Source organism: Camponotus vicinus, unplaced genomic scaffold, assembly GCF_025532165.1.
Source record: "Camponotus vicinus isolate PSW18456_S1 unplaced genomic scaffold, iyCamVici1.0 SCAF_13, whole genome shotgun sequence".
In the NCBI taxonomy this organism is placed as follows: Eukaryota; Metazoa; Arthropoda; class Insecta; order Hymenoptera; family Formicidae; genus Camponotus; species Camponotus vicinus.
In genome coordinates this window covers 12,563,684-12,589,652 of record NW_028141949.1, presented here as the reverse complement: position 1 = coordinate 12,589,652, position 25,969 = coordinate 12,563,684, and the positions used below count along the sequence as shown (strand labels likewise).

At 29.1% G+C, this 25,969-nt stretch overlaps 2 protein-coding genes across 2 annotated transcripts; one reads left to right on the top strand and one right to left on the bottom strand.

Moving 5' to 3' along the window:
• Positions 1-3,981: 3,981 nt before the first annotated feature.
• Positions 3,982-9,600, top strand: LOC145963825 (LIRP-like). The gene is made up of 3 exons (XM_083086077.1): positions 3,982-4,153; positions 6,220-6,478; positions 8,800-9,600. The coding sequence occupies exons 2-3, from the start codon at positions 6,220-6,222 to the stop codon at positions 8,973-8,975; spliced, it is 435 nt and encodes a 144-aa protein (XP_082942203.1). The 5' UTR covers positions 3,982-4,153; the 3' UTR covers positions 8,976-9,600.
• Positions 9,601-19,818: 10,218 nt separating this feature from the next.
• On the bottom strand, positions 19,819-25,678 carry LOC145963994 (uncharacterized). Its single transcript, XM_083086348.1, has 6 exons — positions 25,556-25,678; positions 25,041-25,316; positions 23,257-23,539; positions 22,631-22,964; positions 21,903-22,269; positions 19,819-20,924 (listed from the first exon to the last, which is right to left on the bottom strand). The coding sequence occupies exons 1-6, from the start codon at positions 25,676-25,678 to the stop codon at positions 20,340-20,342; spliced, it is 1,968 nt and encodes a 655-aa protein (XP_082942474.1). The 3' UTR covers positions 19,819-20,339.
• Between the last annotated feature and the right edge of the window lie 291 nt (positions 25,679-25,969).

The following is a 25,969-nucleotide window of genomic DNA, read 5'->3' as shown; positions in this document are numbered from 1 at the left end:
AGAAAATTTCGTTTTTGAATTGCAATGATTAAAAATAAAAAATTCTTTGTAGATTAATTATTATGACTATAAATAGATTTGTAAAATATATTTATATATGTTTATGTATAATATATACAGGGTTGGCCATTTTAATCTACGCACTGAAATATCTCAAAATCCATAAGTTTAAGACAAAAATGTTTCAGACAAAAGTTGTATGGTTTCGAGGGGGCCATAAGAGGGTACCATTGGTTTGACCTTGAAGAGTCACCTGATGGTCACGTGAAGGTTACCTCCAACTTTTTAAATGGGATACCCTATATGGTTTTGCATATTCTTATAACTCATCTCGAGAGCTTTCCAAAATACTATAATTAAGTTAGTTTTCATTAAGTACTTTCCGAGTTGTGAGGCTTGAAATTATTTCTTAATTTTACATAAACCATAAAATATCTAGTAAAATATTCATTTTTCGATTATCTTACCTTAATACTTTTATGTACAAAATAATGAGAGGAATCAATTGGTGTAAAGAAAAAACGTAGTTGTTTTTCGTCGGAAAACGTTCGTCTTTTTCTCATTAGTTTACAAGTAAATATTTAAGGCATATTTCCATATGACCATGAGTTAATTCTCTTTTATTGTACTAATGTAGTCGTTCTGTTATTTTCACAGTAATTTCGTGATAGCCCGATGACAAATGCGAGTCGCATTTTCGTCTGTTTCTGATAAAGGGAGATGATATAGCACCATATTTTAGTGAGAATATATATATATTCTGTAATATATAATTACATGTAATTACATCTGAATGTTACGCTCTCTGAATTATGGATATACGGAAATGAGATAATATCTTGATAGAGTAAATGATAATATCGTACAACATATGTATATATATGTGAGCGTGTGTGCGTGTATAGCATATATTGTATACTCTATATTGTAAACATGAAGAAGTGTTATTGTGATGTAAATTATAATATTCAAAATCAAGAAATATTTTTCTCTAGCAACAGAAACTTTCAGGTCAGGCACAAATGTGAATTTAAAAATGAATTTAAAATAATGAATTAATAATGAATTTAAAAACTTTTGTATCAGACCATCGCCGTCTAGGTTATACACATTCTGTTAAAAAATATTTTTATATCTACAAATAATTATAAAAGAGTTGAAATCTGATCGAATTTTCATCAATTTCTCAATTCGTTAAGGAATTTGCACAGGAATGGGAATCCCTCGACATAGTTAATGCATCTGGGAAACGCATTGATTGCGGAGTTTACGGAGGAAAGTTTAAAATTTTAACATATTCTATAATTTTAATTCGCAGATAATATCACTTAGCGGATTGAATGAATTAATGATCGCGAGAAGACAACTTCGCGCATCGTAGCGAACGGAGATGAAAATGATTGACTCGAAGTGAGAAAGGCGCTCTTCTCATTCCGCAGATTCCGCATCATCACGGAGAAAGACGTATCGGAAAAAAGAAATGAATTTCGTGTTATTAACGAAGTATATGCATCTAAATAGATCGCAAATCTGTCCCTCCTTTTCTCGTGGAAGGAATCGAAAATTGGTTCCTTGAAAAACTCTGATCTAATAAGAATGAAGGACATGATGCGTCATTCTGGGAATCGGGCAGTGGATCATCCTACGACCATATAGCACGTGTTAAGATATACATATACATATATATATTGCTCAAAGTGTTATCTTTCAAAAAATACATTAAAATTACTTTAAATTGTCGCAAGAAATAGCAAATTATACGAATTTCAAATTATTCTAGGACAAACGGTTACCACTAATTCTACCAATGAATTAGCTGTTTCAAATACAATACGAGACCTCTTCAAATTGACGTATATGAGCGTAGCATACTTGGTACTCGTGTACCGTACAATTGTATTATTAGAGAGTGCATCTGCCTCTTAAAAGAGCCTATTGGTTCAGCTCATTTCTTCAAATTATGTGTCAGCCCAAATTGCGCAGCGTCAATTATGGAAAAATTAAATGCATTTATCACATCATTAAAATTAAATTAATCTTCATAACTTTGATATTTAATCGTCAATCTTCTAATGTGGCTAAATCTTTCTTCGCAATTGCTGAGATATGCATAAGAAATATGCGAAAACACTTATTTCCGTTACTTGCACTTCACGCACAATTTAACGCATAAATGGGTACTCTCATTGTTATGTCCTGCATAAAATTACAGCACAGAATTCTGTATAACGGAGTGTGTTTTAATTAATTACGAATTACATTTAACAACATCGGAACACTATTTCGATTTCGAGGCAATTTATTTTTAATGTTAAGATCAAACTATGGAATTGATTATTAAATATTAATCTTTCTCAAAAATTTATTTTTAAAACATTTACATATATTAATCGATACTTGACAATTACTATTGTGCTCGATCACGCTGGATAGATTTCTTGACATGTGTGTGTGAATTATATTCATTCAAAGAATCATATATATTATAGACGAACAACTAAATTAACTCCAACAACTAAATTACACTTTATCGTTCATGATTCACGCAACGGAGTCTCCATTGATCTAGCATAATTTTCCCTCTCTAAAAACTTTTCTATTTAAGAAATAAAATATAATTCTTGATAAATATAAAATAATGTCAAAATGAACAACAATAATGATCGCAATCATTAATCAATTTATATTATACACTTGTGTATTCATTAATTTATTTACAAAACATCATTATTTGAATTTATATAGAGAGTTATATACACGATAAAGAGATTAAAGATAATGAATATATATGTTAAAAGTTGCATTTGTTGCCACATAATGAGATATGTAATTTATTTTTAATTAGACTTTTGTAAAATCAAGAAATCGCGCAATTTGATAGCAAAACAACGCGAATCCATATGCAATCGAAGCCATTTAGAGATTTGGGATTTTTCAATTATTTTCTTTCACACCTGTATAACTGCGAGAATACGGAAAGATTTCCCTTGTATGCATTTGCGCTTTGATCGGAAAAGTCGACCACCCCTGGCCGGTTTGCACTCGATCGGACATCAGTGCGATTTGTTTAGTATCTTTCCGAGTGTTATATTTACGTGTTTATGCATTATTATTCGTGATGTCTGCCGGCAGTACTTCGCAGATACTAAGAGAAAAGAGAATAATAAGAAAATATTAAGAGAAAAGACAAAGACAAGAATAGAAATGCGTCAGTCTTTCGAGAGACAGTAAACGAGAGAGAGGAAAAAAGATCAAGAGAGAATAGCTCCGGAGTAGAGGAAGGAGAGGGAAAGCGATTAAGATAAACGAGTCCTCTTTTCAATTTACGGGACTTTTCGCTATCGTAAAATGCGTCTCTTCTTGAGATTGTCGGGTGGATCTATGTAGTTCAGTACTCTGTTTACGATCATCGAAGGCGCCAGACGAGAAGCCAATGAACGGCACACATTATTATCGACACGTATAATTGTTGTTTAATCTCATTTTATTTAAGAGAATTTGAAACATCTTATTTCATGCGCAAAATTATGCGAATTCAAAGAAATCAATAAATTCTTAATCGGTCTAAATTGACAAAATTGTAATATTAAAGAGAAACAAGTGCATGAGAAAAAATGCATTAACATAATATCTTAAATTTGTGTTCCAAAAAACAATTCATTTCCCGATCTCTTCATTTCACTTTTCATTCACTCTTGCGAAAAAACTAATTTTAAACTTATTGTTAGCTAGTCTCTTAGAAATACCTTACGTAAATGGATTACTGCATTAATAGATTACGAAAATAAATTTAAGAATAATGAGTTATATCGTGTACCACGTACGAACTAATTTTCGCCGATAAATTAGGCCGATATATTTTTATTTGTTTTGCTCTCACGGCGTATCGACGACGTGCGATCGCGCTTATCATTTTCGCAGTAAGATGCCACGAGTCTCGTTGCCCGCGTTCGCAAGACATAAACACAATTATTTCCCTCATCCGGGTTCATATTTTAAAAGATGTACGACCTTCTTCAGATTGACGAGAACGACTCACCGACAATCACGCAGTTTCTTTCAGACTATAAAGAAAAATTATAGTTGGATTACCGTTCTGGATATTTAAGAAAGATTTCCGGATTAGAGTGCAAAATCTTTATAATCTCTTAAGGTATGAAAAAGAAATCTTAAAGTAGATATTACAAATAACGTTTAGAAATTGCCTCATCAACTTTAAAGACAGAATGTTGATTTAGTTTGGAATTTAATTTCAGCATATATATTTAAAGTTTTATAATAAATCGTGAATATAATTAAAGTTTGATCCATCGGCGCAATAATGCTACGGATTGTAAATGTACGCGTATTTTCAGCCCTACTAATCGCGAGGAAAAGATAAATAATGTTAGAACTAATTCGACATCAACATGCGTCATTTCTTTCAGTTATAGCTTAGTTGAACGCTAATTTCTATCGCTATGATGCGCCGGAAATAGAAGTGTTTTGCCCTATATTCGCGTTACGCGTGTTGAAAGGGGCAAGCCAATGTGTCTACTGCGGTAATGACTCTGACACGTCTAATGATATGATGTTTGCGAATCGATCGCGAATAAATCCCTTCATCAACCTTGAAACATCAAAATAAAAGTGCATTTATATAAATTGAAGCCTAAAACGATGTAGTTAAAATTAAAAAGAATACCGATATACAAATTGATATTATATCGAAAGCACATTTAGAGTCGATCTTTATTGATATAATGAAAATATTGAGACACTGAGATAGTTATCGCTATTTAGTTGTAAGCTATTGAAAATGAAATTTTGCTTTTTATAAAACAAGCTTCGAAATTTCGTATATTTGTATAAAATATATTTATATAAAATTATTCGTTCATTAATTCTAAAGACATTTTAATAGATTTTTAATTTTTAAAACTCAATTATTGATCTTTCTCGATATCTTTACTAAAAACAAGACTTTTTACTTTCAAATTTAACGGAAATACATGCGCACATGTATGTCTGTATTTTCGTACAAATTATGAACAATATACGGTGTCATTATTGGAAGGTCACATCCTTGAAAAATCGCGACACAAATATCGTTAATCCTAACTGAAATATATGAGAATATAATTTTGAATTATTAAACTCGTATTTATTTATATTTTTATATAGATGCCCGTGCATTGTATAAAACCTTTTTATTTCTTTAAAATACAATCTGCATATAATTATCTGTTTGTCCGAGATAGTTTTTGCTGTTTTCACAAATGTAGTTTTCAAAAACGCACTCCTTCGATAAAATATATTGAATGCCTTCAAAATTATCGAAATAGACGTGAAATGAACATTGCACGTGCAATACCTTAAAATAACAAGATTTCCACGTATCAATCTCCATTTGATTGCGGGATAACATAATACTGGCGCTAACGTGTGAACAAAGGTCGCTATCATGGATAAGCATACAGAGAAGCGTTTTCTCTTTTTTCTTGTTTTGTCGGAGGCAATTCTCATCGCGACGATTGCGTGACACGCGTGAACGAAAATACGCGGTCTATCTCTCTCTTTCTTGCATCGTGAGATTTATATTTAAGTGAGAGATATCTAAAAATAGAGACCCTACGCACCCTACGCGATCGTTGGAATGCCGCGATATTATACCCGCATTTAATTAAACGCGATACGTAAACAGAAGCAACATTGGTTATTGAGGTTTCTTGGACGATGAGTGGCATCCATTTCTACGCTTAAGTGGCACCGTGTCACTTAAATGGACAATTAGAAAAATATATAAATATCTCTATGCTGATGTATGTCGAATATATAAAGAGTAGACATTAAATATATATATATATATATATATATATATATATATATATCAGTATTTATGAGATTTTAACATAAACAATTTGTCTGGTCCGCGCGTGTTCCAGATAACTTCATTTTTTTAATTCATTTGGTCGAAGGCTGCATGATGACACCGCTGTTCACAATTTCAATCTACTTTTAATTAACACATGCTTATTATGTTTTATATTCTCTAATTATTTTTCTATTCTTTATTTATCTTTCTATCTCCGAAAAAGCTTATTCCCTCTGATATAAATATAAAATATATAATAAATATTTCTCTGATAAATATAAATATATAATATATTCCCTCCTTTCGTTTTTTAATCCAGCCTCGTGTATGCGTTCGCGTAATTAAATGAGAACGAATACTTTCAGATGTCCACGAACCAATTGAACGTGCTTGTGTGCCTGATGATCGCCATCGCGTTTCTTGTGTCGGAATCAAGAAACCAGACACTCATGAGCGTGCCCAAGAGATATTGTGGCAAGCAGCTCTCTGATACTCTACATGTACTCTGTGATGGCAGGTACAATTCCATGTATGATAATAGTCCAGATAATAGTCCAGATAATAGTCCAGATAATAGTCCAGATAATAGTCCAGATAATAGTCCAGATAATAGTCTAGATCAAGGTAAGCATAAAAGCTAATCAATACAGAAGATATTTTTTTTCGCTTATATACACGAATCCAAACGCCAAATAGGATAAATAATATATCGGTAATGGATTAATAAGCAAAATTTTCTATTTCTGTAACAATGTTAAATAATACCTATATTTGTTTCCTAAATGTATGCAATGTTTTCTTTATCAGATTTTAACATTTGTAATTATAGTTGAAGATGATAGTTTAACTTAGCATGATTCATTTATGAATTATTTAATGTATCTCTTATTGTTAGAATTTAATCGCATATGCGTGTGTGTTTTATACAATAAAATAGAAGAAATTTTAATTAATTGTTAAATATTGTTTTAATTGGCATTTAAATTATAAATATTTTATAAAATATTTTATAAAAATTTTTTAAATACTTTTATTAATATGATATACTGATAAATCTATTCTGTAATCTATTAAAAATCACATAAATGAGATAGTTGTTTTTTTAAAGAACATGAAATATTTATAATAAGGCATTTTTTTGGACAGCGATTATTTATCGATGTCATTACGCAGCCTAAACGAGTTTAAAAAATGAAGCTATCTGAAATGCGCACGGACCAAATGAACTGTTTACTAAAATAATGCCTTATTATAATATTATTGACCATCTCATTTTAACCATTGTATATATGATTTGCGGAAATTCTCGAGGGAACGATTTTGCGCATATGTAATAATCATAATGTTTAGAAAGTTAATAGGAAAAGTTTGAAAGATAATATTCACACGCACAGGAAGATTTTTCACGTGCGACAGCAGTCTATTAGTTATAAAATTTGCCTTTTTAATGCAACGATTGGATCATTAATATTAATGTTCGCATTCCTTCTTTCTCGATTAATATCACCCGCGATGATACGACGAATATTTCATAATGCAACTAAAGTGGAATTATCGAGATAAATTATCGTCTAAATTATCAAATACAAATCTGAATGTCGCAAAATATTTGAATGTTTGAAAAAATATATACATGTGTGTGTGTGAAATAATTTTACAATTTAAAATATATTTAATAATTATAATATTAATCACATAAATATATAAAACGACTCGTTTGAAAGTACAAATAACGTTTAATTTGTTCTGGACTTCTAATTGAATGGCTCAATATAAGAATGAGGTCAGTCAGTAATTTAAAATGTTCACTTTAAATACAACTTCACATTTAAAGCGAACGTTACGGACTATGGGTTGCTTCCAATTATGAGAGAATTTTTGCTTTAAACCCATCAATTTCTTAATAACTCCTTAAGCACAATATTATATGAAAGGCGATTAAGCACATGATCAATCTCTGTGCCTGCAATTAACCAATCACCACTTTGTCACTGATGAATAATGCATGTAAGCTCGTATTACGTATTTCCGAGTGGAATCATCTATGTCGACAAAGGCACTCTCTATAATCGTCACACTTTTAAATATGCCAATAAAAAATAGAAGCATTATAAGAGTATCTTTATTCGCTGATTCAATTTTTCATAGAAACTAAATATAAGAATTTACATCAGAAATTTGTATGAATCTTTTTCGGAGACATAAATCGATTTATCACTGGGCTTAATCGGTCAAATAAATCCATATAATCTGACACTGAAATCTAGATATACCGTTTATTGACAATCATGGAAAGCACTTCTAGTCATTTACATCAAATAATATAGGTGCATATGCCTTGTATGACGCAAATAACACGCAAATATAAAGATACCCTGTTTTTTTTCTAAAACAAAGTTTGCCAATCAAAACTAGCACGATTGTCATTTAAGACATTTTCATTGCTATCAAATTAGATGTTTAACTTTATTAAAGTTGATTTTTTGCTGATTATGTTTATAATTCATTTAAAATATTTAAAAATAATTTATCTTTATAAATTATAATGAATTGTATTAATGTGTATCTTTTTTAACTTATTATCGCTAAGAAAGTTTTGAGATTTTCAAAACAATAATCTTCTATCTTGAGTATTTTCCGAACCGGGAAGAAGCGAATATCGACTACGGTTAAGGGTATCAACTTTGATTACGTATACACTCCAGATATGATCTTGAAGATGGCATGTGACAAGAAAGAGCTTTCTGGAAAATCTCAAAACTTTCTTAGATTTTTAAATGAGAAAAAATAAGAAGCGGAATGTAATAAATAAACAATAATAAAATGCCCGTAAAAATTGTTCAATTAAACCGGTGATGCATATAGATAGAGAATGTGTTAGAACGATACGATCTTTTTATATTATTTGTACACACTGCTACTAGAAGTTTGCACTTTTCTTTCAGAAATGGAGATGCCCGATTATCGGTTTGCTGACAACTCTCCCACGTGCCTGCCCCGAACAAGAGCACGGGAGATATTGGATAGACTCGTCAGCAGGCGAAGGATATCGCGAGGCATCCACGACGAATGCTGTCTCAATAAATGCACGTTAAGAGACCTGTTCAACTATTGCGCTTAACTGTCCCTAAGCGCTTGTCCGGAAATCAGTAATCCTTCGAACTCCGCTTTACCGCTCGATCACCATGCAACCGAATAATCTCAGACATAAGTGCATATATCTATATACTCATACACACATATGCACACACACATACATTACACATGTACAATACAGGATTGGAAAGTTTACTAGTTGCATCATCGTTCATGCTGGAGACTGATTCCATAATGACGTGATAATTATGTATATATTTACGTAATTTTTTGCGAAGAAACTGATTCTCTTGACGTATGATCGTATGCGGAATTCTTTTGTTCACGATTCCCTTCCGAAAGACGAAGAAGCAGCGAAGAGAAGGCAAAACTTAAGAAAATGAAAGAAATGTAGTCTTAAAATGAGATATAAAAAATCAGAAATCTTATGCTCTTTAACTTAATCGTCATAATATTGTTTAATATTAATTATAATAATATTTAAATAAATATTATTATATTTCTCTAAAATTGAAAATGACTTTTTTGTGAGAATGCTTTTATATACTGTAATAATGTGAGAATCTATTATGTAGATAAATTATTATAAAATAATAATTAATAGATATTAAAATTATTATAAAATAATAATTAATATATATTAATTATTATAAAATAATAATTAATATAAATATTGATTAATATAAAGTAATTTAAAAATAAAATCTATTTAATCCGATTTAAGTTTTTTCGGTTTTTAAGTCTTGATATTTATTCAAATATTTTACAAATTCGAATATTTTTTGAATAATTTTTCCTTCGCTTACACTGTCTTTTCTATCATCATAAAATAATTATTGTTTTCGAAATTTCGGACAATGTATTAGCATTATACGTGCAAAACAACATTTTAATAAAAAAAAATTATTTTACTTAAATTGTTGATAATTTAATAAATTGATAGTATAATAAATTGAATCACACAGGTATTATGACAAATTTCATTTTGTTTCTGTAAATATAATCCTTCCGTTATAAATGTATGCAGTGATCAAAAAAAAAAAGAGCTCTGGGTTACGATTTATAGATAAGCCATAATATACAATCGAGAATGTGTAAAAGGAAAGATTAACGATTTCTCGAAAAGACATCAAATTGCAGTCAAATTAAATATTTATATAGCTTATAATTGTATGTGACATTTATCATACTTTTTATGGTCAAAGAAAGCAGACTACATTTTGTGGATCAGTCTACGAAAGTTAAATCGGAATAAAGAATCAACATTGAAAAAAAGAGAGAAACCAATCACGAATCTATAGTAGGTAATATATATATATATATATATATATATATATATATGTATATATATATATATATATATACATATAGATATATGCATACACATATACGCAAAGCATAGAATTATACATCGACTAATTATCCATTTACTAATGACATTCTTAAAGAATCATTGAATAATAGGTGGACATTGGAGATACAAGGGTAAATTGAAAAATTGGAAGAATAATAGTAGGCAGGATTAACGAAGCGAAAGAATCGAAGAATATACATATAAATGACAAACCGCACCAAGCAGAGACCAAATTATATCGTTTAATGAAATCTAATTACCTACTTGCGGTAAATGTTTACTTTAGGTTACGCAGTAACCGAAAAATTTTTATTTTCACATATGTTGTAGAGGATACATTCCTAAGTAATACACCGTTTGAATTTTGTGGCGGTCTTTCTTCGTTCCTGAGATATGCGATTTTGAAATTTTATACTTACTTGTATCATCTTTTCGTTACATTCTAAATATGTTTATATTTTTCTGTTTACATTTACCGAGGTCATCTTTCTGATTAATTTTCAGAAGGTTTTAGCCTTGTTATTTATTAAATAGTTATTAACAAAAAAAAGTTGATTAACTGTGATAGCCTGTGATTTAGCTTCTTTCATTTTCACTCGATTGCAACGCTAGCCGAAACATTTTCTGGACTTCGTTTTGATTTTGCCTTTTCTGACCATCTGATTACTTATCTTTCCTCACTTTTTGAGCACGCATTACTTTTCCCATAAGCATAAACATGCTGCAAAATGCATATTTCCTTACTTTTGGATTGGCAATGTTCAACTTACGTTCATATGCGAAGAGAGAATGAGAAGACAAATTAAAACGTATCATGGTGACAAGGATAAAGCGCTTGAAAGAAAGACCTGTTACAATATATACATATATTTATATATTTGCGAGATATTTTTTGAAATAGGGCTTTTTTCTATTTTATAATAATCTCTTACAAACAGATTCAGGAGAGAGCGAGTGCGAGGATGCCTTTTATTAAAATGAAATAAGAGATGGATGAGAGAGAACGTTCATAAGTAGTTGAAATGGCGTATAAATAGTTGTTATTAATCTGTTAATGCTTACGTACAGTAACACAAATGCCATCGTTTTACGGAAACGGTTTCACCATAACCGTACCGTATATTTTTATTTATATTTGTGCCTGATAGGTTAGCATTATTATCATTATTCTAATTATTATTAATAATTTTGATCCTTATATTATTATATTGAGGATTCTTTATTATTATTATTATTATTATTACTATTATTATTATTATTATTATTATTATTATTATTATTATTATTACTATTATTATTATTATTATCATTATTATTATTTTTATCATCATCATCATCATTGTGTATATGATATAAATTATAAAGAGGAATATATTTATTATCATATTCATTTTACGAAAAATCTCCCGGATTAACAAATTGTTTAAACTAAAATAAAGTAATTGATTAAACATAAAATATTGACTAGAGGCAGTTCTTTATTCATCATCGATGTATTTTGCTCATTTCTCTCTTCATTCATAATCTTTTCTCTTCTTTCTTTTCCTTTTTTTAATTTTGTGCAATTTATTTCAACGTATAACTCCGAAATATCAATATATTGAAGACATCGAATATGAAAAATAAAATATAAAATGCAACTATCAAGCCATCTTGTCTACTTCTCTTTCCTTTTTCCTGATTTAAACGTTTCCTGTAGCTTCGTCATAAATATTCTGCTAATTCTCTTGATCTAAGAGGAATTCAAGACTACACTCAAAAGTATACAACTTATTTTGATACATATCGTTCTTGATCTTCATTCTCTGTTGATGTGCATGATTTAGATATGCACTGTTCCTTCTTTTGAGCATATGCCTAGCGTTTACATAATCTTTTAATTAAAAGATATCTTTTAAATTCTAAGTCGGCTTTTAATGCCAATATCGAAAGTTTACTATTCGTTTTAGATTTACTTTTCTTTCTCGTATTCTTCTTTTTTTTCTTCACGACCACTTTCCTGTTTTGACATACGGGAATAGAACCACCGATTGCCAACTCCAGCACAAAGATTATAATGGCACAAGCGTATCCAAATGCAAGAGAATAAAAACTGAATGTTAGCTGCTTTAACGACATTACATGGAAGCTTTCTTTCGTTAAAGCGTTTCTTCTCTCTTCCTCGTATTTTATTTCCCAGAGAATCTCATCTTCAGCTTTCTTAATCAATCCAGCCTGCATCATCCGATGTAGAATATCGTTTACGCGATTGTATAGTGGCCAATTCTCGCGGGTGACATACGATCGTAACATTTGATGCAACATTTTTGATGTAACAAGATCATTATCCTTGTTCGCATAATACAAGTGGTAGCAGTCACTGACGCATACGGCAGTCGACGAATTTTTGACATGTTCCATGCAATCTTTGTAGCTGACCCTCTTGTAGCGTGATTCGAATATAAGATCGTCATTCTTGAAGAACTTCGGTCCGTATAAAGTGTAATCTGCATTCTAAAAAAAAAGTACCAACCAAACTAACATATGTTACTTATATATCAAAATATCATTAAATTCATAGTATTTTATTTAAAAACTTTTAATAAAAAATTGTTTTTTGATTGAAATTCAAATATAGCAGCTTTACTTTAAAATAAATATTGTAACTTATGCATGGTATAAAGAAGATGTTCTTAAAAGTAATAAGAGGATGTATTTGTAAAGTTTATAAAAACATTTGTATTTTGTAAAGTTTAGAAAATCGTTTTATTTCCATAATATAGTACTGTGGCTGATTTAACTAGATATATTATTTTATAATAAGCAATTAAATATACGGAATATTACAAATTTATATAAAAATTGCGAATGTGATATGATAATATTATTGAATATTTTTTAAAGGCGTTAATATAAAGGAAATTTCAAAATCAATTCAATCTTCTTGAGCGATATTTTTTTTCGCTCTTAATGTGACAACGCTTATTAAAATAATAACTTGATAAAAAGTTATTTAAAATCATCGAAGGTTGTAAATTGAATCTCTTGCTCATTAAATTTCAATAAATATTTTTTTATGTCTACCATTATATTTAATTTGATGTAATAACTCTAATTTAATAGTGTTTATCTTTATGTTTAAAAGGATTTTCATTAATTTACAATCTTTCATAATTTTGAATAATGGTTAATTAGTAGCTTACTGAATTCATTTCAAAAATTACTATCATATCAAAAATAGAAAACATATCATTTAATAAATAAAGTTATCCTTAAAATCTCTTCTACATTTTCACTTACAAAATATTAATTATATTACATAGATATATAACTTTAATTTCTAAATAACCATTTTTTTATATTTTTAATTGCTTATAAAATAGTTTGGCATATTTATTTAAATAAGATTAAAGACACTATATATGTAAAATTTATTATTAATTTAGGGAGAATTAAGATATAAATCTAAGGAGAAGAAATAAGAATTTAATATTAGAAGAAAATAAGATTTTTCCATTACCTTGAGACTTGGTATGCTGTCGATGTTACGATAATAGACCGGCACAGTGAGCAAAGATGACAAGTGACTTTGGAAGAGAGCATTTAGATTAAGTATCAAAATTAATACCATACATATGAAGATCCTTGCGGAATTCATTTTGGGCAAATGTAAAAATCCTACAGAGATTATGAGTCTTGTCACCTCTAGTCCAGCCTTTACATATCCCACGCTTTTCACAAAAACTATGTAAGTTAACAAACATATCGCGAGTACTCCGACCATTACTTCTGGTGGCAGAAAGGTTAATAGCTTGATGAATTGGGAGATCTGTTTTTTTGGTTGTGCTATCACGCAAATGCCTGATCTCATATGGGGATATAGGTATCTGAAAATAAATAAAATATACTTTTTTATCTCGTCTATGGAGTTTTCATTTGCTATGCAATACGTAAAAGAGGAAGTTCCTCTTTTTCTCTGTTCCTTCTCTTTCTCTTTATTATTAGCTATTTATTTATTATTTATATTTATTATTTATATTTCGTTCTTATTATCCTGTGAAAGAAGTTATAATAAACAACGCAATAAGCGATAGTAAGTTTCAACAAATATTTTTTGTCGAACAAAGATTATTATATATCATACATATATGTATATATTATTATATATCACATATATTTGATATTTCCATGGATATAAATTTATTTAACATATGAAGTTTATAATTATTTATAATTTAATTAGATTTTTAAGAAATTTTTGAAGAAGGATACTTGAGGATTCTTCTTAAAAAATTAATATAAATTATTTTATAATTATTTTCTTGGAAACTACTGAGAGACATACTTGATTTTCCACCATTCGAATATATATCTTGTATTCATGGTAATGTCTATTCTTCTGTCGCTCACAAAGGCCATCAAACCTTCATAAGTACCATTCGATCCTATACGGCCCAACGAAAAAGCGTCTCTATGAAGGATAGTAATCTCGCGCCTTGCATTCAGCTTATTTAAAAGCATTTTAATGATATCACTGCTTTCACCACGTAATCTTTCTTGTTTCGGTAAACTCAAATTGATTTTGACAAACGGTTCTATATCAATAGCATTTAATCGAATTGGATATCTGTTCAGAGTGATCGTTTTATCAAAATCCAGAGTTATGCATATATTGCTATCTAAAAATATAAAAATGATAGCTGTTTAAACTTTTTGATACATTTTTCTAAGGATCACGCAAAATTAGTAATATGTATTATTAATAATGAATTATATAATAATTAGGAAAAAAGTATGTCTTGTTAATTTAAATAAAAAGTATTTATCTAAAATAATATAACAAATAATAGACAAATTATTCACCATATTAAGATATTTTATATTATTGAAAATTAATTTGCGCGCTAATATGTATGTCTTTTTAGATGAAAACAAAGAAAAAAGGGAGAGAGAAAGAAAGAAATACCATTTATGAATTTCCTCTTTAATATTATCCAAGGATGACCCGCTCGCCCTTTGATATGTTCTACTTCGTACCAGCTGTCTGGCGTACTGTTCGAATACGGATTAAACGTATAAAGAACAATTCCATCGTCTGGATCGATGCATATGAATATGACCGACAGCAAGTCATATTCCCAAGCTGTCCAGAGATATGAGCGAGCATTTATACAACCTCGAGTCTCGGTCTGCTTATCGACTAGAATATAAAATCCTTCCAGATTCGCGTATGGCGAGTCTTTTGCTTTCTGTGTGAAGAAAAAGAATACATAATCATAAAATTATTGTTTTCATTGACTAAACAAATTGAGTTCTTAACAAAGATTTATGTAAATATGGTTATACTTAAAAGACATCTTTTTTGAATTGCGACGATTAAAAATAAAAAAATAATTCTTCACAGATTAATTATTATGACTACAAATAGATTCGTAAATATACATATATACAAATAAAAGTTTTTATTTTATATATTAAATTTCATTTATTAAATATATATTGATATTTAATTGCATAGTTTAAGGTTCGAAGAGAAGAAGAAACAAAAGAAATTATCAAATGTAAGCTGTCAGAAATGATACTAAAGCAATATAAATGTGAGTAGAAATAATATATAGTTTAGATTATTGAGACAAAGCCTATTGCGACAGAACAAAGATAATTAAGCATACGCCTATTTGAATTAAATTTGCTTTTTTAAAACACAAATCTTCATACAATAAAGTTTTACTATATAATAATACTTCGTATAATAATATTTTCAACTATTTTTTCATATAGAACTATCTGCTTCTTGCTTATATCATCAATTTTGAGGTACCTGGTATTGTATATGTTTTTTCATAAAGATATTACGTTATAATTTATTTATTATCATATTTTATTTTACATTACGTTATTATCTATTACGTTGTTTTATTATTATTTACCTGTAACAGAGCTCGCAAGAGAGGTTGAGAAGATGTCACTAACACGAAACGATGCGCCTTTCGAAGAAGATTGATGAAATTGTAATTTTTGAACATTAGGTAGGAATACCTTGTCATAGTAAATTTCTGGAGGGCATCAAATCGAGGATTCGTTTCATCTATCAATACTACAGGTATCATATTATTATGTGAGTATACAAGAAATTCATTATAATCTCCGCCCAGGAGTAAAGTCAAATGAGATTCCGTTGGTAAACATTTCATTAAAATAAATACCTATAAAATTAATATAAAATTACAATAATAGAGATAGAATATTTCGAGATAATTTTATTATGTACTTATAAATAAAAAAGTAATAATTTTTTTCTGTAAGTTTATAATGATAATGTTATATGATAATTTGTTATAATAATATGCAATAATAAACGTGTATAACGTGGATAGGGTCGTTTTTATAATAAATAAAAATATTTCAGTTTTTATCTCGTATATATTCTTTGAAAATTAACTTACCGATGTTACTAAATCTGTATAGGAAGGCCGTTCTTCTGACGGTGTTACATTATTGTTAATAGTGAGAGAAAATGTGCCTACAATTAATAACGAGAAGAGAACACAGAGAGACACGTTTGACATACTTTCGAAAGTTTTACTATATAATAATAGAATATTAAACTTTTGAGAATAAATTCTTTTTACTTAGAGAAAATCTGCTAACTTTGCTCTTCCGATAGAAGAAAACCGAATGTCAGGCATATTTATAGTATCGTGCTTTTATAACAATTACATGGTTGATCGATTATATTCAGATAAGCGCACGTGTGTATATGTCATATTTTAATTTTTATAATACTGTATTTTATACTTTCATTTATTTGGGTAAAAAGATAACATAAGCTATAATTATAAAAGAATTATGACATCAGAAGAAATGTATCTAAAGTAATATCTTTCTTCGACATATGATGTGATATAATAAATGAATGTGTCAGTATAATAAGCGGGTTCATCCTCGACAATAAAACGATGGAACAGATTGAAAGGTATTTGATTTCGCTCGTTTTACTTTCTATAATCCATTCGTTGTAATAATATAATTTACACATTTCTCTTTTTATGAATTATTTTCTGCTTATGTATATTATTAATTTCTTATATATCTAAAAAAGGATTTTGTAATAAAATAATTATATATGTATTGTAATAATAACAATATTACCAGAAGCAATAATAAAATATCTCTATTTACTTTTACTGATGCTATTTGCTATTAAATATTTTTTCATCCTTGAGAAAATACATAATTCTTAACATAAAAAATATACAGCTGCATGTTGCATGTTGCAAATTCATATTTTTTCTTATAAACAATTATATGTTTGTTTTACTTCAATTGATTCTTTTCATTATGCATAATTTCCATGTGATCATGAGATAACTCTCTTTTAATGTACTAATACATTTGTCTTATTATTACTTTCACAGTAATAGGACTACAGTGATTATGTGATAGTCTGATGACAAATGCGATTCGCATTTTCGTTTGTTTCTGATAAAAGGAGATAATAGAGCATCACATTTTAGTAGGAATATAATTACATATAATTCCATATGAATGTTATGCCCCCTAAATTATGGACATACGGAAGCGAGATAATATATTGCTACAGTGATAAATGACAAATGATAACATCATGCAAGATTGTAATGTCCAATCCCGAGGAAGAAGAAAGATTGTAAAAATCACTTCCCGAGAGGTCGGGATAGAATCAGCAGAGGCCGAAAACGCCAAAGAGAGATTTTACACTCTATTTACGTTTCCTATATTCACTCGATGATCTCTTTTTGGTAAAGGAATTTAATTCTTATTACTCGGGACAAGACTTACAGTTAGTGCGATTCAGGAGTAGGGATGGTGAAAGGTGTTAATTAAATAGAATGCAAAAATTCATTAAAATTACCGAGTGAATTTATTATTAATCAGAGAAGATTAGTCAACGTAATTTATAACGACAAAATCAATTAATAGATAATAATTAGATTAATACATGAAATAATAATGATATATGAACGTGTATTTGTGTGTTTTTGTGCATGGGTATGGATATCTAATTAGATAAGAGATTATACATCTTTCATAGAACATATCAGAAGAGATGAAGTATAAAGAAAAAGAAAATTGATAATTGATAATAATTGATAACTTGCTGCTTGATTGTTTTCGGAAAGGCGATTGCTTAATACGGCACACGAATAAGAGTCGCGGATAATGTGTCGAATGAATGCGAATAATGCGACTAAGAAAAGACTATCTTTACAGAATTGTGTATTATACGACTATTGGAAATGTATCAATACTTGATTGTCCAAATTACAATGTAAATGCAATTAAACTTAATTGATAGATTTGACGCTGCATGATTGAACTTCACTCGCGTACACAATTTCGCACTCTATGTGATTCATATTTATCGCATGTTTACGAATATTATATAAATGATATGAAAGTCGATCGATCAATATTTTCGGCTGTGCACATTATCCGTCATAAAAATGTAACTTCCTCATTAATTACGGATTGTTTATATTTCGTCGTTGATACCATTTTTTCGACGCATAAAGGAAGGAACAAAGTAAAAAATTTACGTAGTGGTCACACGAAGTGACTTGTAATATCCTTTAATGAATGTATCTTGTAAACGTTTCAAATACCTCATCTTGTACATCAAATGATCAATAGATAAAATTCTTTAATATAGTTACACTATCCCTTTATTACTCACATTGCCAAAAAAGAGCTCTGTGCAAATTGACGTCATAAATTGATTTAAATAAATCGGTCAGATGATAATCCTTTGTCGACGTGCTCTATTTTTATTTTATTTTCGCGATCTCGCTTCTTTCATTTTCACTCAATTGCAATGCTAGCCGAGAAATTTTCTCGACTTCGTTTTGCTTTTGCCTTTTACGACCATCTGATTAGATATCTTTCCTCACTTTTTGCGCGTGCATTACTTTTCCCATAAAGAACAGAAATGTGCTGCAAAACGCATATTTTCTTTACGGATTGGCAATTTTCAACTTACGTTCATATGCGAAGAGAGAATAAGAAGACAAAACAAATTAAAACATATCATGTAAGATAACGGGGACGAGGAAGATAAAACGTTTGAGAAAAAGACCCGTGACGGTATATACATATATCTATATATTTGCGATATTTTGTGAAATAGGGCTTTTTTTATCTATTTTATATTAATTTCTTACAAACAGATTCAGGAGAGAGTGGAAGCAAGGATGCCTTTTATTAAAATGAAGTGATGGATGAGAGAGGATGTTCATGAAATGACGTATAAGCAGTTGTTATTGGTTTATTAATGCTCACGTACAATAACACTAATGCCATCCTTTAATGGGAACGGTTTCACCATAACGTGTATCGTATATTTTTATTTATGTTTGTGCCTGATAAGTTAATATTATTATCATTATTCTAATTATTATTAATAATTTTAATCATTATATTATAATATTATATTGAGAACTCTTTATTATTATTATTATTATTATTATTATTATTATTATTATTAAACTCTCCCAGATTAACAAATTGTTTAAACTAAAATGAAGAAAAAATGTTGATCAAACATAAAATATTGACCAACAGGCGGTGCTTTTTCATCATTGATATACTTTGCTCATTTCTCCGTTCATTCATAATCTTTTTTGTTTTTTCTTTTTTTTTTATTTCATACAATTTACTTCAACGTGTAATCGATATAACTCCGAAATATCAATACATCGAAGACATCGAATAACATAATATAAATATAAAAAGCAAACGTCAAGCTATCTCTGATCTACTTTTCTTCCTTTTTTTCTGATTTAAACGTTTCAGTCTCTCCTGCAGCTTCGTCATAAATATTCTGCTAATTCTCTTGATCTATGAGGAATTCAAGATTAAACTCAAAAGTATACAACTTAGTATTTTGATACATATCGTTCTTGATCTTCGATCTCTGTTGATGTGCATAATTTAAATATGCACTGTTCTTCTATTCATATGTCTAACGTTCACATAATCTTTTAATTATAAGCTTTCTTTTAAATTCTAAGTCGGTTTTTAATGCCAATGTCGAAAGATTACTGTCCGTTTCAAATTCACTTTTTTTCTCGTATTCTTTTTTTCTTTCTTCACGGCCACTTTCCTGTTTTGACATACGGGAATAGATCTACCGATTGCCAACTCCAGCACAAAGACTATAATGGCACAAATGTATCCAAATCCAAGAATATAAAAACTGAATGTTAGCTGCTTTAGCGATATTGTATTAAATTTTTTTTTCGTTAAAGCGTTTTTTCTCTCTTCCTCGTATTTTATTTGCCAGAGAATCTCATCTTCAGCTTTCTTAATTAATCCAGCCTGCATCATTCGATGTATAATATCGTTTACGCGATTGTATAGCGGCCAATTCTCACGAGTGGCATACGATCGTAATATTTGATGCAACATTTTTGATCTAACAAGATCATTATCCTTGTTCGTATAATACAAGTGGTAGCAGTCACTGACGCATACGGCAGTCGACGAATTTTTGACATGTTCCATGCAACCTTTGTACTCAGCCTTCTCGAAGTGCGAGTTGATTACAGGATCGCTAGTTTGATTCTGGAAGACCTTCGGTCCATAGAAAGTGTATCCGGCATCCTAAAAAAAAGTACCAACTAAACTAAGATGTGTTACTTATATATCAAAATATCATTAAATTCACACTATTTTATTAAAAAATTTAATAAAAAATTTGTAATTGAAATTAAAATATAACAGCTGCTTTACTTTAAAGTAAATTTATGCATAATATAAAGATTCCTAAATGATGAGAGTTTGTAAAGTTTATAAAACATTTGTATTTTGTAAAGTTTATAAAAGGATCTTATTTGCTCCATAATATGCACTGTGCCTGATTTAATTAGATATATTTTATAGACAATTAAAGATACGGAGTATTACAAGTTCTAAAAATTGCTCGAAGGTAACGTTACGTGATAACATTATTGAATATTTTTTTTTAAAGTATTAATGAAGGAGATTTAAAAATCAATTCAATTTTCTTGAACATTATTTTTTTGCTCTTAATGTGATGGCGCTTATTAAAACAGTAATTTAATAAAGAGTTACTTAAAATCATGGAAGGTAAATTAAACATCTTTCTCATTAAATTTCAATAAATATCTTTTATATTTACCCCCAATAATTAATTTCATATAATTTCATATAATAACTATAATTTAGTAGTATTTACGTTTTGCTTTTAAAAGGGTTTCATATTAATTTACAATCTTTCATAATTTTGAATAATTTTTAATAAGTAAATTTCTTAATTCACTTCAACAATTAATATCACATCAAAGATGATATCATTTAAAGAATAAAATTGTTTTTAAAATATCTTCTATTATTACTTACAAAAAACTAATTATACTATGTAGATATATAACTTCACTTTTTAAATAAAATAATTTAGGAACAATTTTTACATTTCGTTAATTGCTTGTAAAATAATTTGGCATATTTATTTAAATAAGATTAAAGACACATTATACATACAAAATTTATTATTAATTTAGCGAGAATTAAGATATAAATCTAAGGAGGAAAAACAAGAAAATAAGATTTTTTCATTACCTTGAGACTTTGTATGCTGTCTATGTCGCGATAATAGACCGGCACAGTGAGCAAAGATGACAAGTGACTTTGGAAGATAGCGTTTATATTAAGGAACAAAATCAATGCCATACATATGAAGATCCTTGCGGAATCCATTTTGGGCACATATAAAAATCCTACAGAGATTATGAGTCTTGTCACCTCTAGTCCAGCCTTTACATATCCCACGCTTTTCACAAAAACTATGTAAGTTAACAAACATATCCCGAGTATTTTTGCCATTACTCCCGGTGACAGAAAGGTTATTATCTTGATAAATTCGGAGATCTGTTTTTTTGGTTGCGCTATCACGCAAATGTTTGTTCTCATATGGGGATATAGATGACTGAAAATAAATAAAATTTACTTTTTTATCTCGTCTGATGTTTTCATTTGCTATGCAATACATAGAAAAGGAAGTTCCTCTTTTTCTCTGTTCCTTCTCTCTTCTTTCTTATTATTTTGTGAAAGGTGTTGTAATAAACAATGCAATAAAAGATATATTTCAACAAACATTTTTTTGTAAGATTATTATATATGACGTATAATTGATTGTTCCATGGATATAAATCTATTTAATATAAGAAGTTAATAATTTAGTTAGATTTTTGAGAAATTCTTGAAGAAGGATACTTGAGGATTCCTCTTAAAATATTAACATAAATTATTTTTATAATTATTTCCTTGGAAATTACTGAGCGACATACTTGATTTTCCACCATACGAGTATATATCCTGCATTCATGGTAATGTCTATTCTTCTGTCGCTCGCAACAGCCATCCTACCTTGATAAGTACCATTCGATTCTAGACGGCCCAACGAAAAAACGAACCTATGAAGGATAGTGATCTCGCGACTTGCATTCAGTTTATTTAAAAGTACTTTAATGATATCACTGTCTTCACCACGTAATCTCTCTCGTTTTGGTAAACTCAAATTGATTTTGACAAATGGTTCCATCTCCATGACATTTAATCGAATTTGATATCCGTTCAGAGTGGTCGTTTTATCAAAATCCAGGTCTATGCATATATTACTGTCTAAAAAGTGATATAAAAGTGATAGCTGTTCAAACTTTTTAATACATTTTTCTAAGGATCACGCAAAATTAGTAATATGTTTTATTAATAATGAATTATATAATAATTAGGAAAAAAAGTATGTCTTGTTAATTTAAATAAAAAGTATTTATCTAAAATAATATAACAAATAATAGACAAATTATTCACCATATTAAGATATTTTATATTATTGAAAATTAATTTGCGCGCTAATATGTATGTCTTTTTAGATGAAAACGAAGAAAAGAGGGAGAGAGAAAGAAAGAAATACCATTTATGAATTTCCTCTTCAATATTATCCAAGGATGACCCGCTCGCCCTTTGATATGTCCTACTTCGCTCCAGTTGTCTGGCGCAGTGTTCGAATACGGATTAAACGTATAAAGAACAATTCCATCGTCTGGATCAATGCATATGAATATGACCGACAGCAAATCATATTCCCAAGCTGTCCAGAGATATGAGCGAGCATTTATACAACCCCGAGTCTCGGTCTGCTTATCGACTAGAATATAAAATCCTTCCAGATTCGCGTATGGCGAGTCTTTTGCTTTCTATATGGAGAAAAAGAGTATATAATCATAAAATTAATGTTTTTATTGACTAAAAAAATTGAGTTTTAAACAAAGATTTATGTAAATATGGTTATATTTAAAAGACTTCTTTTTTTGCGACGATTAAAAATAAAAAATAGTTTTTCACAGATTAATTATTACGACTACAAATAGAGTCGCAAGTATATATATATATATATATATATATATATATATATATATATATATACACACCTATATATATACATATATAAAAGTTTTTATTTTATTTATTAAATATCATTTATTAAATAAATATAAATATTTAATTGCATAGTTTGAATATCGAAAGTTGAAGAGACGGAGAAAAAAAAACAAATTATCATCGACAAGTGTAAGCTGTCAGAAATGATACAAAAGAGCAATATAACTGTGAGTAGTAATAATATACATATAGTTTAAGCTATGAGCTAATATACAGAGTGTTCTAAAAAGGTATGTCAACAATTTAAGGAGATATTCCTCACACCTGAAGGATGAAAAAATGTTATATGGACATAGGTGCGGAAATGCTTATTTCAGGAGTTATGTTGAAAATACTGTTAGCTGTATTACTTACACAAGGAAAAATTTAGGATTAATTATTGTAGACGACAATTGTTTAATTAGGCTTATTTACATTTGGTTTTAATGTGATCTTGAGTATGTTACAATAAATGTTGAAAATGTTCACCATTTTCCTGAATACAAGCAGTGACACGTCGACGCATCGATTCACGGACACGTTCAAAAATGCCTGGCGTACAGCGGATTGTCTTGCAACCTGCAGTGATACGGTCACGAAGATCTTGAATATCACGCACTGGTGGCATTTTTGAACGTGTCCGTGAATCGATGCGTCGACGTGTCACTGCTTGTATTCAGGAAAATGGTGAACATTTTCAACATTTATTGTAACATACTCAAGGTCACATTAAAACCAAATGTAAATAAGCCTAATTAAACGATTGTCGTCTACAATAATTAATCCTAAATTTTTCCTTGTGTAAGTAATACAGCTAACAGTATTTTCAACATAACTCCTGAAATAAGCATTTCCGCACCTATGTCCATATAACATTTTTTCATCCTTCAGGTGTGAGGAATATCTTCTTAAATTTTTGACATACCTTTTTAGAAACTCTGTACAGTTTAAGCTATGAGCTAATATATAGTTTAAGCTGAGAGAGACAAAACCTGTTGAGACAGAGCAAAGATAATTAAGTACACGTGTATTGGAATATTAAATTTGCTTTTCTGAAAGACAAATTTTCATATAATAAAATTTTACTATATAATAATACTTCGTATAATAATATTTTCAACTTATTTTTTCATATAGAACTATCTGCTTCTTGCTTATATCATCAATTTTGAAGTATCTGATATTGTATATGTTTTTTCATAAAGATATTACATTATAATCTATTTATTATCATATTTATTACGTTATTATCTATTACGTTGTTTTATTATTATTTACCTGTAACAGAGCTCGCAAGAGAGGTTGAGAAGATGTCACTAACACGAAACGATGCGCCTTTCGAAGAAAATGAAGGTAATTGTCATTCTTAAACTTTAGATAGGAGTATTTTGACAGAGCAAATTTCCGGAGGGTATCAAATCGAGGATTCGTTTCATCTATCAATGCTGTGGGTATCATATTATTATGTGAGTATACAAGAAAGTCATTACAATCTCCGCCCAGCAGTAAAGTCAAATCAGATTCCGTTGGTAGACATCTCATTAAAGTAAATACCTATGAAATTAATATAAAATTATAATAATAAAGAGAGAATATTTCAAGATAATTTTATTATGTACTTATAAATAAAAAAGTAATAATTTTTTTCTGTAAGTTTATAATGATAATGTTATATGATAATTTGTTATAATAATATACAATAATAAACGTGTATGACGCGGATAGGGTCGTTTTTATAATAAATAAAAATATTTCAGTTTTTATCTCTACATATTCTTTGAAAATTTACTTACCGATGTTACTAAATCTGTATAGGAAGGCCGTTCTTTTGACGATGTAACATCATTATTAATAATAAGAGAAAATGTGCCTACAATTAATAACGAGAAGAGAACACAGAGAGACACGTTCCACATACTTTCGAAAATTTTACTATATAATCGTAGAATATTAAACACTTGAGAATAAATGCTCTTTTTACAAAGAGAAAATCTGCTAACTTTACTCTTTCGATGGAAGAGAATCGAATGTCAGGCATATTTATAATATCATGCTTTTATAACAATTACATGGTTGATCGATTTTATTCAGATAAGCGCACGTGTGTATATGTGTCATATTTTAATTTAACTGTGTTTTATACTTTCATTCATTTGGATAAAAAGATAACACATGCTATAAGCTATAATTATAAAAGAATTATGACA